This window comes from Mus caroli, chromosome 13, assembly GCF_900094665.2.
Source record: "Mus caroli chromosome 13, CAROLI_EIJ_v1.1, whole genome shotgun sequence".
NCBI lineage: Eukaryota > Metazoa > Chordata > Mammalia > Rodentia > Muridae > Mus > Mus caroli.
The window spans coordinates 28,206,719-28,220,464 of NC_034582.1; the positions used below are offsets into that span (position 1 = coordinate 28,206,719).

The 13,746-nt window shown below is 39.8% G+C and overlaps 1 protein-coding gene across 3 annotated transcripts in view; it reads right to left on the reverse strand.

Annotated features, from left to right (window-relative positions):
• The window catches only part of LOC110308670 (myosin light chain kinase family member 4), a 71,474-nt gene that overhangs the window by 16,282 nt on the left and 41,446 nt on the right, over positions 1-13,746 (reverse strand). For all 3 annotated transcript variants that reach the window (XM_029468472.1, XM_029468474.1, XM_029468473.1), the window contains exons 2-8: positions 8,509-8,587; positions 7,777-8,197; positions 6,282-6,571; positions 4,256-4,361; positions 1,675-1,768; positions 1,490-1,599; positions 66-207 (exon numbers count right to left, since the gene is read on the reverse strand). In XM_029468472.1, the coding sequence (XP_029324332.1) occupies positions 66-207; positions 1,490-1,599; positions 1,675-1,768; positions 4,256-4,361; positions 6,282-6,571; positions 7,777-8,197; positions 8,509-8,587 (1,242 nt within the window). The remainder of the gene's footprint in view (positions 1-65; positions 208-1,489; positions 1,600-1,674; positions 1,769-4,255; positions 4,362-6,281; positions 6,572-7,776; positions 8,198-8,508; positions 8,588-13,746) is intronic.

Here is a 13,746-nt window from a genome sequence, read left to right on the forward strand (position 1 = left end):
CCCAAACAGTGTGACAGAGGAGATAACAAGGCTTTGCATTTCACAGGATGAAAAACGTGTTCTACCTTGAGATCCAAGTGGAGGATGTACATCTGGTGCATGTACCGTATCCCCTCACAGATCTGCTTCATGAACAGGATGGTGTCCAGCTCTGTCAAGTTGCAGTTTTCATCAATGATGCGGTCAAACAGCTCCCCACCCTCCACACTGCAGAAGGAAGAGGTGAAACTCAGTCCTGACTCTCTAAACTCCACATGCTTTTCTTGTGCTCAATTGCTGCCCAAGTTCCTATTGCCCTTTCATAGGTGTGTGTGTGTGTGTGTGTGTGTGTGTGTGTGTGTGTGCATGCCCATGCACACGTGCACAGTTATTTCCTTCCCTTCTTTGCCATATGGGTTACTTGAGTCTTGTGTTGGATACTTTGAGTACACCTTCTGCACATATGATCTTCAATGTCACATAACTAAAGTCTCAAAGTCCCTGTCACTGGTGGCTGCAGCTCTAGGGGAGTCCATGTCTATCACTTAGCAGCTATTGGGGATGAAGAGGACTCAAGGACACTCTGAGGTGGGATTCCAGTGTTAACAGAAAGTGAGACTCAGCCTTCGCAGTTTGAGTTCTTAGATTAAGTGTAACGGCAAAATGCTTTTATGTAGCAGATGCTGGATACTTATGTTTTCCAAATGCCTTCTATACCATGGTCAATAAAACTAAAAACTGAAATAAAGATGAACTGAGTTTTCATGTCTGTTCAGAATTAGAACTACTTGCATCTTGTGGTGGGTGTGCTGGTGGTCACCAGTAGGACTTAGATGGAAACCAAGACATCACACACACTAGGCAGGCAGTCTACCTCCCACCTGAGCTGATTGAATCTTTACAAAAGTGGTTCTGAAATGAAGCCGCTTAACCTAGTATCAGGGGCTGGGCATGTGCTTTACATTCATGATTAACCACCTCCTGCACAGCTTCCTTTTGCTAGGGTTTAGCTACTCATTGTTACCTGGGATCAGTGTAGCACAAGATATTCTGAAAGAGAGACCACATTCACACAACGTATATTGTCATAATTGTTTCATTTTACGACGAGCTGCTAACTTATAAGCTACTATTTACCATGGTTATTTAAGTACTTACAGGCTCAGGAACACTCCCAATCTCAGTCACCCACTAACGGCTTTAGAGCATGCTCTTGAGGATAAGGGAAATAACTGTTGAGGGAGACAAAGCTCACAAACCACTTTCCTCTAGACCGCCCAGGATAAAGTCCAGCCTTGGTTTGTGACACAGTTTAGATATAGGCCACATCTATTTTGTCCTGCTGTGTCTCATCAGTGAGTCACAATGGAAGACTGCACTTAACAGCAATTTCCTTTCTGACCCTGGCAAGATCCCATGTCTCTGGCAACTCAGATCCCATGGTTCTGGCTGAGTCATCAGTGCTGTGCAGAAGGTGTGTGAAGGTGGATGGGTGGGAGAGGACACCTACTACTCCATGACAAGGATGATGTCATGCTTGGACTCAAAGGCATCATAGAGCTGAATGAGGTTCACGTGGTCCAGCTGGTTCATGACACTGATCTCGTTCTTCACATCCTCCTGAGGAAAAGGGAACAGTCAATTAGTGTGGTGAAGACTGGTCCAAATTAGAGACTCAACTCCCACCACCCTTACCTTGTCCTTTGCACCTCTAGTCTTAATGATTTTAGCAGCCAGCTTCAGGCCTGTTGCTTTCTCTTCACACTTATGTACCTGGCCAAAACGCCCCCTGCCAAAGAAGCGACAGTTCAGTTAGGCACTGTAGTCTGCAGGGCCCTGTATCAGCCCCTGCCAGGTGGACAGTATGAGTTGCCTAGGCATTTGTCTCGTGAGTGAGCAAACTTACAAGTACATCTAGTGTATCTAGAATAGCATTGGCCAAGGTGAGTTCTTTGAGTTGCCTATGTTCCCCTCATAGATGGAACATTAAAAATACTGTTCCAGGGCCCTTCATTTGTCCTATTCATGCAGGAAGGCATAGTCCCAGAGTTCATTCATCTGATTCCTAGGCATACTAAAATTTGAAAACTACTAGTGCAGATAATAAAAAAACTTTCTGAATACATATAAATGTAGAAAATGGAATTTTTAAGCATATGAACAATACAATTTATGGGTCAGGGATAAAATTCAGGGATTAAAATTGTTCTAGAAGCTGCATTTAAATAAAATAGCAATTTGCACATAGAATCATAAAATCAAAAGTACATATTGTAGCCAATGAGTCCCCAGTGAAGACTTTTATGTTAGCTTAGATATCAACTTAATACTTTATAAGATAGCTGCTTCTATGGACATGGTTTAACTGTGTTCCCAGAAGTTCAAGTGGTAGAAACTGAGTCCTCACAACAGAGGTGCTGATAGTTGCATTGAGTCTTTAAGAGCTAGGACTTATTGGTGTCACTAGAGCTTTGGGGAATGAACTGATATAGTTTTTATTGTGCCCTAGTTAGTTGTCAAGAAAGAGTAATTACAAAGCAAACTCCAATTGTTCTATGGCTTCCTGTTCTATATGATTCGTTCTCTCTCTCTCTCTCTCTCTCTCTCTCTCTCTCTCTCTCTCTCTCTCATCTACTATGATGTGATGCAGCAAAAGGGCTCTTCATAATAGCCAAGTGATGCTGGTAACACACTACTAATTCTTCAGAATTGTAGACTGACTAACTTAACTTTGTGTCATCACAAAGTACCCAGCATTTCATTATAATAGAAAACAGAATACTATAGCTTCTCACTTATGTAACTGTATTCAGAAGTACATACACAAGGGAAACTTGGCTTGTTTCCCTTAATGCTTATTTAATAAAGCAAGGTAGGACATAGGTCTCTGCTCTGCGCACAGTGGCTTTCATGGCAGAGAGTGAAAGGGAATCTTTCATAACAACATAGAGAACCAGAAAAAAAGCATATTTCTGTCACCTGCCGAGATGAGTATGATCATGCTTGACATGTACAGGGATAGTAGCACCCAAAATTACTCTGTACTACTATGAGTGCACATAAGTGACTGCTTAGATTCCAACACTCACTATAGTGGCCCTCTGTGCTGGCACATGTGAATACAGGCACAAGTACTTCCCATGTAACCATGAATAAGAGAATGTCTTTTTTTCTCATTAGCACTAATCCTAGAAGTGCCTGGTCAGCAGTGGTGTCCCTTCACTGTCTGACTCCAGTGATCTCTCCATGCTAAGGCTCTCACATGACTTATTCTAGAAGGACCTTGATACTGAGGCCACCACATACGGTCCATGCTGGAACACCAGACTCATGTTAGCTGAACACAGCCGTGAGGTATACACAAGTTAGCCTAAGGGAAGGAAGGTTTCCTTAGGGAAGGAAGGTTTGTTTTGACTCCTAGGTTCAGAGGGTTCAGCCTATGCCCACCCAGCCCTGGTGCTTTGGGCCTGCAGCTGCATGGCACATCACAGCAGCAGAAAAGCTGCACACTTCATGGCAGCAAGGAAGCAAAGGGTAGAAAAGGATGAGAGTCCAGTTTCCACTTCTCCCTTCCAGGACTGGTTGCCTAATTTCATTCAGATACACCTCACTTCCTAAAGGTGCTGCCATCATCCAATAATGCCACGGAGTAGCCTATAGTCTCTTATACACATTAGGTGAGATTCTTTTTTAACCTAAATGACCACATTGACATATAAGTATGCTAACTCCCAAGAAAAGAAGATGAACTAAAGAAAACTGTTGAGAATCCAATGGTATTTGGCCTGTTTCAATGTCTCCTCTAAGTAAAAGATAAGCTATTGCATAATGAACACTTTACTACCAACATGTCTACTACTAACTAGTATCCTGTACTTGGTGGAAATAGCAATTAAAGCTAAAACAACAGGAGTGAAAAACCAGCAGAAATATGAACTCCATGGCACTGCAAAGGCATGGATCTGATGCATTTCACCTCCTAGCGCTAACCCTGGCTTTAGACAGTTCCTGGACCTTTTGGCGCGTCACACTGGGTTTTTCCTGCTCTCAGACTTTATGACATGGCAAATAAAGCCGATGTTAAATGAGAAGTATATGCCAACCTTATGGGACCGGTGACATTTCTCAAAAATGGTTAAAACCTCTTGAAATGTTTTTTCTTAGTGTTTTCAGTTCTCAAGTCAAGACCGGCAAACATTTCTTCATCTTGGGCTCGGCCTCGGGAAGGCTCCCTGATTTTACTGAGGGGCAGCTGTTCAAGCAGAGCCTCACTCACCCTCCTAGGATCTCAGATTTGCTCACGGTGTACAGATTGTCCACTGAAGCATGTTTGGCCATTACCATCCGATGATCAAATGGAGCGGCAGGAGCAGGGATGTCATCTGTAAGATGACAAGAGAGGGGCTGTCCATCAAGAAGTCTACCCTCCTTTCTGCACCAAGTAGCATGTCTCAGAGTAAAAATCTGCTCATGTAAAACTGAAATACAATCGGCCACCTGTCTTATTCCTAATGACACTAGATATAAATTTCCACTTCTGGTATGAATGGACTTTAACTCAAGAATGTGTTATCTGGTGTCTTTGAAAAGAAATGTCACTCACAAACTCTTTGGGGTCACATTTAGACAATGCAAAACAGCAAGAAATCTGAAGTTCCAAGGCAGTCAGTCATATTTCTGGGGCTGGAGCTGATGTTCAGTGAAATATTCTCTTAGCATGGATGAGATTCTTGGTGTGATCTCCAGCACCTCAATTATTTTTTTCTTGTATGCTTCCAAGCCCGGGACCATTTTTCATTTGACCATGAAAAATTAATTGATCCATCTTTTGGGAAAATGATCCTGTATAATTCATATTTTAATTAAAGCATAGAGGGAAGAGGAGAAACATGAATTATTTCCTTATGTCACTGAAATATTTGATATTGTATATGACTCTTGTAAAATGTTTTAGTCTTTATTTCAGTGGCATTTTAAGTGCAGAGTTGAATTTTTGCTGGCTGAATGGAAATAAAACACCCAATAAAACTATGCAAGTTATATTCTACCACTATCCAATTTCTCCCACTTTCCACCTTCTACCATGTAAATTTAAGTGATAGTCCACATTGACATGAATCTTAACATAAATAGCTGCTCAATAATATTTCTCCTAATGGTCTTCATATTTTCCCGTGACCATTGCTGTTCATGAATTTGATCATCCCTATTTAATTATTAAAACAGCTACTACATACATTCAGCAAGGGTATAAAGAGAGGGGAGTAGAAACAGATATGTTCTTTATTAACTAATTCATTCATTCATTCAATTTTGTTTTTGTTTTTCTTAAAACATGATTTCTCTGTGTAGCTTTGGATGTCCTGGAACTCAGAGATCCACCTCTGCCTCATGAATGCTGGAATTAAAGGTTTGAGTTACTATTGTTTGGCTCCAAAACAACTAAGTTATTTAAACTTGGCATTTATCCAATATATATTTCCTGAGCACTTATCTTGTTCTAAGTATATACTAAATAGTAATATTAGGTATTACTTAATAATTAAGTTTAATTAATTCAGCATTTTTATATTCAGATAACACAAATCTCTTGGAATTTAATTTGATGTATACATTTACCTCTCATGCCACAAATATACCTGGAAAAAAATTATGAGAGAATTCTTCAGGAAGCATTCATTGCTTCAGATTTCATTCCGGCTGGGAAGATATCTCAGTAGGTAAGAGAGTCTTGTGCGCAAGCCTAAAGACCTGAGTTTGGATCCCTAGGATCCAAGTAAACAGCTAGCAATGCAACCCAATGGTATGGACACAAGCTTCAGCCTCAAAGGACTATGGTGGAAAATCAGGACACATGATGCCCTTCTCTGGCCTCACATATATTTATAGGCTCTCTCTCTCTCTCTCTCTCTCTCTCTCTCTCTATATATATATATATATATATATATACATATATATATATCATAATATTCATGCATTCCTAAAATAGATAATAGATGATAGATTGTAGATAGATTGATAATAAATAGATCATAGACAGATAATAGATCAATTATAAATAGATAAGAGATAGATGATAGATAGATAGATAGATAGATAGATAGATAGGCAGGAAGGTAGGCAGTCAGACAGACAGAACTGTTTCTCTTGCCTATGCAAAGATTGTTCAAGTTAAACATAATGATGATATTAATATGGCATATGTCTCCATAAAGCTGTTAAGATAAGAGAAGTTAAGTTGGAATCCTTCATGGACTAGTTAGGAAGCTTTAAAAGTCCAGAAAAAAACAGGCATTTCCTACCCAGTGGGACTTCCAGGTCTTGCTCTCTAGAGGTGGTCATTCCATCCTGGAGTCTATCATCCAGGCTTCTGGCTTGTCTGGTTTCCTCTGTCCTAGCTGTGGGCTCTTCCCCTGTTCTCACTACATCTATTCTGCTCTTTTTGTTGTCCTCACTCAGGAAGCACTCCTCTGCTACCCTGCGCTTACTGCTGCCAGTAGACTCTGTCTGTTCAGCATTCTGGAAAGTGGATCCTGATGCTGAATTTCCAAGGATTCCTGGTGTAGACATGGTCTTTATATTACTGATGCACCTGGAAAATAGAATACATTTGTAGTTTTCAAAGATTCAAGGGAAAATGTTCAGATTGTCAAAATGCTTTGGGAACCAATACTTTCTCATGACAGTGTCTGGGGAAGACAATGTGCTCTGCGATGTGAGGACAACCAGTCCAGCAGTTGAGACATCAAATCTAAGTAGATTCAGACACAGAGAGTCTTCCAAGGGCCCAACTATGAGCCCTAAAGTGGTCATTTATGAAACTTAATAAAAGAAAAGAAATTATAGAAAAGAAGCAATAACCTCTCAAGATTGACAGCCACAGAAGAGCCATTATTTGTGAAAGAATTATCTTAACTAGCATGTTTGGCAGGTACAGGTCTTTTTAAGCACATCTTCTAGTGATGAACTTCAATAACAATCCACATTAATATATTGACAATTATATTTCTTCAAGTTTAATTTCAAATGCTTTATACTAAAGCTAAGTAATAGTCATGTCTTAAAGACTTCAGAGGTGCTTGAATACTCTTTATTCCAAACACACAGTCATCATATTTAGAGCAGCTAAGTTTAATTGAATACATAAATTCCTGAATTTGTACTTTACCCTTCATAACTTCAGTTTTGAGGAAGAAACTTAGTCAGTTATCTACTTCCTACAATACAAGGGAAGAAACCACCATTGTATGGATTAGGCCAATGTTTTCAGGTTGGGTTGTTAATTTACAGCTCAACATAATTATTATTTAATTCTTAGCTTTAGAGAAGATATTTTTTTCTTTATTTTTAAATGGCAGAACATTTTCCATTTGACCTCTAAAGAGTACTGATTGCTGGAGATATTAAAAATGGTGATCTTGGTATTGGTGTTAAGACTTGGAAACAATCAAACTGAGCTCAGGGAGGCCCTGAGCAAGGCCCTGAGCTCCATCCCCAATGGAGAAAAGCAAGGAAAGAAGGAAGAAAGGGGCTGAGGGATGGAGAGAGGGAGGGAAGAAGGGAGGGGAGAAAAGAAGGGAGGGGAGGAGGAAGAGAAATAATTGAAAATATTGGCAAGAAGAAAGAAATAGCAGAATAATAGCAAAATGTAGCCATGAAAAATCAATGCAATATAGAGCAGGTTCTAAACATTGCCCTTAAAACTGTCTTCATTTTTCTTTCAGAGTGGCCTCAAATATCACAGCACACAGAGCTGTAAGACATACCAACTGCAGATGTGCAATACTGCAACACTACCTTTCATGGGACGGGTCACCATTCATGTCCTCAGTGTGCTGGCTTTCAGTTGAGTGTTTGTCTAGCACTGCTCCACTTGCAGCTGCTGAAGCTCTGTTCTCAGCTTCTACTCCTCTGGAATCGTCCTTAGAAGAAATCCCATTTTCCCCTCCATTGTTATCTTCAGTGTCTTGTTTATCTCCCAGGTTGTTGCTTTCTTGTTTCTCCAGACTTTCTATGCATGGAGCATCCTTTGCACCTGAATTCTCTCTTAGCTCTGTGGAATTCCTCTGAACAAATTCTATCTTGTCTTGTCTTTCCACGTGACATATGACACAACTCCTCTGCACTTCTAATGCAGTGGTCTTCTCTGCATTTTTCTTGTTGAGTTTGGTAATCTTTTCTTTCTCGGAAGAGAATTGGTCGTTCTGGTCAGATCTCTCTAGAAGTCACAGAACACAAAACATTTTAATGAAGAATGCACATGGTCACCAATTTTGACTTTATTTAATGGCACCTCTCTCTTTTAACATTAGATTTAAGCTTTCAGAAGCAAAGCAGAGTAAAATATACCCAGTTGACTGATAACTGCATATCAAAATATTTTATTTGTCATGGTTATGGCCAAACCCAGTCAGATAAATATATTAATAAAACAGCACTCCTTTCTACAGGATTCAGGAATGTGTGATTTCCTCTGAAAAGAGTACAACAGGACTTTCTCCATAACTAGTAAATCTCCTAGGATGTTACCTGTGAGGGCTGATGTCCTTCCTCCTTTGACAATTGTCCTTTCATCTAGTGCACGGTTGGACCACACATTTTCCTCAGCCTGTGGGTGCATAATCAAGCAATTGAGGTTAACAACAGTGTACACACTGCTTAGCTTCAGCACTATCAACACAGGCTATCCAATTCTTCATGTGAAGAGCATCATAGTGCAATGATATTTAACATTATACCTGCCCTCTCCCACCTAGCACCAGGAGATATCTGCCTTTCAGAAGTGAAAGCCAAAAGAACTGACTTCTGACAATTAAGATTTAATATCTTAATTAGTTTTACAGTATAGTAAATACATTATTACTGACTATATTTACCTGTTTGTGAAAATATCTCAACCTTAATCTTATCTATCTTAAATGTTATTAATTAAATATAATATTAACAAATAAAAATGTCTCCAAAGATTACTAAACTTCCTCAGGAGTAAAGGGAATTTTTTTCCAAGTTGAAATTAATATATTATATAATTCAATCATGGATGGCAAAGGCACAGAAACTGATAGTCATATAAAGTATAAAATAATCTGAATTAATGGAACCCTGTATAAACAGCAATATCAACGAAAATGAGCTAATGTTTTCAAAGAAACTACAACTATGTCATGTTGTGTAAAAGATAGCCCAACTTCATTACTTCATTAAAGGGTATGGATAATGTGTTGGCCACTCTTGACCTCCACTTTAGTGATCTTGATTTGGCTCACATATAAATTGAATAAAAATCATAGAATATATGTGAGTGAGTTTTCTCAACTCTGAAGACATGAAGTCAGTGAGATTCACAACAGTGGGCATCTCCGTCCCCTAGAAGATGCCTTTTTCACAAGCAGTTAAATGTTCTCACAATCCTAGCTTCCCTGGGTTAGCTTAACAAACCCTTTCACATACCATGTGATGGGTGAACATTAGCCTGATGTACACAAGTTCCAAGCTACCCATTATGAATTGATAAAGTCATAGGATTGATGAAGCTCTAGGAAATCATTCCCTCCTCATATGATCTGCCCCAGGAGTTCTGCAAATATGAAGTGTCACAAAAGTGCAGAAAGTAGGAATTAAGACAAATTGCAAATACTCTTATAATTCAGAAAGCTTCCTTTTCCAGATGGGCAGCGCCCAACACAGAGGCACATTTAGTACATTTATAGAAAGCCAAGGCTGGAGATCAAAGCTATAGAAAGCCTCTCTCACTTTTAAGTGCAAATACAGAGATGGCAGAGGGAAAAGGTCATTTCCTTGGGTGAAGCCAGTTGCTATTTTTGTATATGGGCACAGACGTTGGTACTTACATAATACCAGCGTCCCTTGTAACATTTCACCAAACTGTCTTTGATAATCTAATTCCTACTAGATGGTGGGCTTATTATGGCCATAGTGCTTAGACCAGAGACATCACAAAGTGATGATGGTGATGGTGATGGTGATGGTGATGGTGGTTGCTGCAGCAGCAGAGGTGGTGGTGTAATGGTGGTAATATAAATGAAGATGACTATGGTGATAGTGTGGTCATGATGATGGGGATAATGATGATGAAGATGGTAATGATAGCTAACATGTATTGGGAACAGACAGTCAGTGAGAAATTCTTTGATGCTCTTTGCATGCACTTGGGATTCTCGGAAACTCTGAGAGAAAGACTACCAACCACATTTTTATAATGAAGTCAGGATTCCAATTTATTTCTCTGTTTGGTCTGTGCTCTAATGACAGGATATTCCGTATGATTTTTCTGGTATAGAAAGGGATTTTAGTCAACCTATATAATTAGTATTGTTTGGGCTCTACCACAGAGCAGGCACCATAGAATAAAAAGAGTAACAGTTGGGGCCATAAAATAAAAGCATTAGCACAGCAAGGAAGATATATATGTTCATTAGTTAAAAGATTAGAATTAACATGGAAGAGGGGAGAAAGATAATTTAATTTTAATTCTAAAAAGTCAAATAGGGCAGTTTAAGAAATTGTGTTGGTGGCATTTTATATTTTCTCTTGGTAATTTCTCTTCTGAAATATGTCTGGAGTATTGGTAGGCACCATGCTTTGGGCTTTAACCTGTGTGGCATAAGTGTTACAGTAAGAGCAAAAACTAGCTTAATAATGATGAACACCTGGTGTGTTTATTCCAACCCATCAACATATGTAAAAGTAAGCGTTTGGCTATATAACTGCAGAACCAGTCAGACCACATGTATCTGCTGGCAAATGTGAGCATGTTGTGTCCAAACTGTTCAGAGTCTGTAAGACACTGTCAGTGCTGAAGGCAGGGAAGCCGGTCACCAAGCAGGGTGTATTGTAATTATGTATCACAGATGCTTTACCATGTAAATAATGCAAAGCCTCCATTCATTGCCACAGGCTGTTTACAGTTTCATTTCCCTATGTAATACTGACATCTAGAGGAACTTTGAACTGAAGCATCTCTAATAAGCTGAAGTATCTTCCCCTCTCTGCACCTAGCAACCTAGAGGGCTGCCTTCATTCCAAAGACTTGGCATTTTGCATCTCCATTCCTCCATAGGAGTTCCTAAAATAGGACACAGGTCTACAGACACATTTTATTTGTCATCAAAAAATGGCATTTGTTTCCTGTGAACATAGTAGTCGGGATCAGTGGTGTTAAACCAGACATTCCGAGAACCGTTCCAATCATCCCGCAAGAGGAAGCCTCTTCAGGACAGTGCTCCTTTCCTGGATTCTCAAGAGGAACAAGAGATCTCATTTCATTCCAATTCATTTATTCATCATTTAAAAAAATATATGAATTTTCATATGGACGCCTTTGCCAGTTTCTACCAATTCCTTGTACAGCTCTCTTTAAATTTAGATTTTACATGTTTTAAAATGTATATTAATAAAATTGGGCAAACATAATTATGTTACTATAATAAATGTCTTTAAGAATAAGCATACCCACACTCATTATCAATGCTTATCACACATGCCACACCATGTCACCTCTACAGTGACATGGATGTCACTTGACATAGTAGCCAACCATGCACTCTGATGGGCACCCAGTCCCTGGGCATGAGTTCCTTTTGTCCTGTGCCTCAAATCTGCCTTCAGGACCACATTCAAATCCTCTCAGAAGTGAGGGATGACGAAAGGAAAATTAACCCCCAAGGGCAACCTGTGCCCACTCCTTCTTTCATTCCAGTCAATAAAAACTACCCTTTTTCTTCTGTTAATTTATTCACTTTGCATCCCATCATTGCCCCCTCCTCCCATTCCCCCTCACACAGTCCCTCTCCTGAACCCCCATACCCTTTTCCTCTGAGAGAGTGTGTACATGCCCAAATCAATTCTAAAATGGATTTAACCTTAACCATTACTGTAAAAGTAGAACTCCACTAGACCTCCATTGTGTTGTTGGGCCACTGTCCTCCAACTGGGATATAAAGTGTTCTATTTTTGTTTCTCTAGCACATGAATGAGAGAATTTAGGGCTCTAAAAAACGCCCAGTAAAGCAAGGTGCAGTGAAGGGAAGAAGCTCTTGCAGAAATGGGTCTAACAGTGTGGGAGTGTTCTGCTATCAGGCTGTGTCACGGGAAAGCGAGGCTTCCCTGGGGACCATCTTGGAGCATCCCTGACACTCATATCCATTGCTTTACTTCAGAACAAAATGTTACATGACAATTATATCCCTGCATTTGGGGATTAATTGCTTCAGAAAAGAAATTTGTAACATCACACATGGAACATGACCAAGACTGTGCTTTGCATAGTGGCTGTGTATCTTGTTGCTATGGCAATGCCATGGTGAGCAACTTCTGGTCATTTTAATGTAATGTGTAGTAATATAAAAACAAAGTTATAATGTTCTAAAATGACTTTGTTAAATTTTAATTAAGTTCTTAATGGGAGAATTGAAAATAAATAATTCCTCAATATAAAGAGAATAATTTTTAGAAAAATAATAAAAGAACCTACACTTTCCTATTTGAGTATAAAAGATTAATTTAAACATTTTATGTCTATTGTTTGTTTGCAGTATGTGTTCCACAGCAGAGCATGGAGGTCAGAAGACAGCTTGCTGCAGTTGATTCTCTCCTTCCACCATGTGGGGGCTGGAAACTGAGTACAGTCCACCATGCTCAGTAGAGAGTACCTTTATCTGCTGAGCCATCTCATCAGCCTGATGAAAGATCACTTCTAGAGATCATTTGTAAATAAGTCTATTTCTCTTGATCTGAAGATGCTCTCAATTTCCTGGTACACAAAAGAGAGAAAACGCCCCGTGTCTCTGGTAGACAGGAGGAATTCTCTCTCCCACAGCACAGTCTGCCATTGGGTAAGTTAGGACAGGTCTCACTGATGGAATCTAGGAAGGGAAGTGTTGGTCTTGACCTCAGAACGGACAGACAGACAGAGTGGCTCCTCCCTGAGCTGAGAATGACATCAAGCAGAATCAGTCACCTGAGTAAATAACCCGGAAAATGAAAGCCAGTGGGTGTGTCCACTGTCAGGCAACAGTGCTTCATTCAGAACCACGAACACTGGACCGGACAGGTCTGGCATTAAAGCTGCCAGCTCAGCAAAGTTTAATTAGAACATTTGTCAAATGAAGATACATGAAAATGTAATACGGAATTTAAGTTCCAATTTTTGAAAAGAAACAGCATTCTTCAGTATTCTCTAGCAGAAAAAAAGCCAGCATAGCATAATGCTGATTCAAACATCATCTTTGGCTGTTCCTTGGTGACAAAGGCCTTTTCTTTCCTTTCTTCTGCCCTTGTTTCTCTTTTCTTTCTTTCTTTCTTTCTTTCTTTCTTTCTTTCTTTCTTTCTTTCTTTCTTTCTTTCTTTCTCTTTATTCCTTCCTTCCTTCCTTCCTTCCTTCCTTCCTTCCTTCCTTCCTTCCTTCCTTCCTTCCTTCCTCCCTCTCTCTCTCTCTCTCTGACTGTCTCTCTCTCTCTTTCTTTCTTTCTTCTTTCTTTCTTTCTTTCTTTCTTTCTTTCTTTCTTTCTTTCTTTCTTTCTTTTTAATTAGGTATTTTTCCTCAATTACATTTCCAATGCTATCCAAAAAGTCCCCAATACACTCCCCCCGCAGTCCCTCACCCACCCACCCCCACCTTGGCCCTGGCATTCCCCTGTACTGGGGCATATAAAGTTGGCAAGTCCAATGGGCCTCTCTTTCCAGTGATGGCCGACTAGGCCATCTTTTGATACAAATGCAGCTAGAGTCAAGAGCTCTGGGGTACTG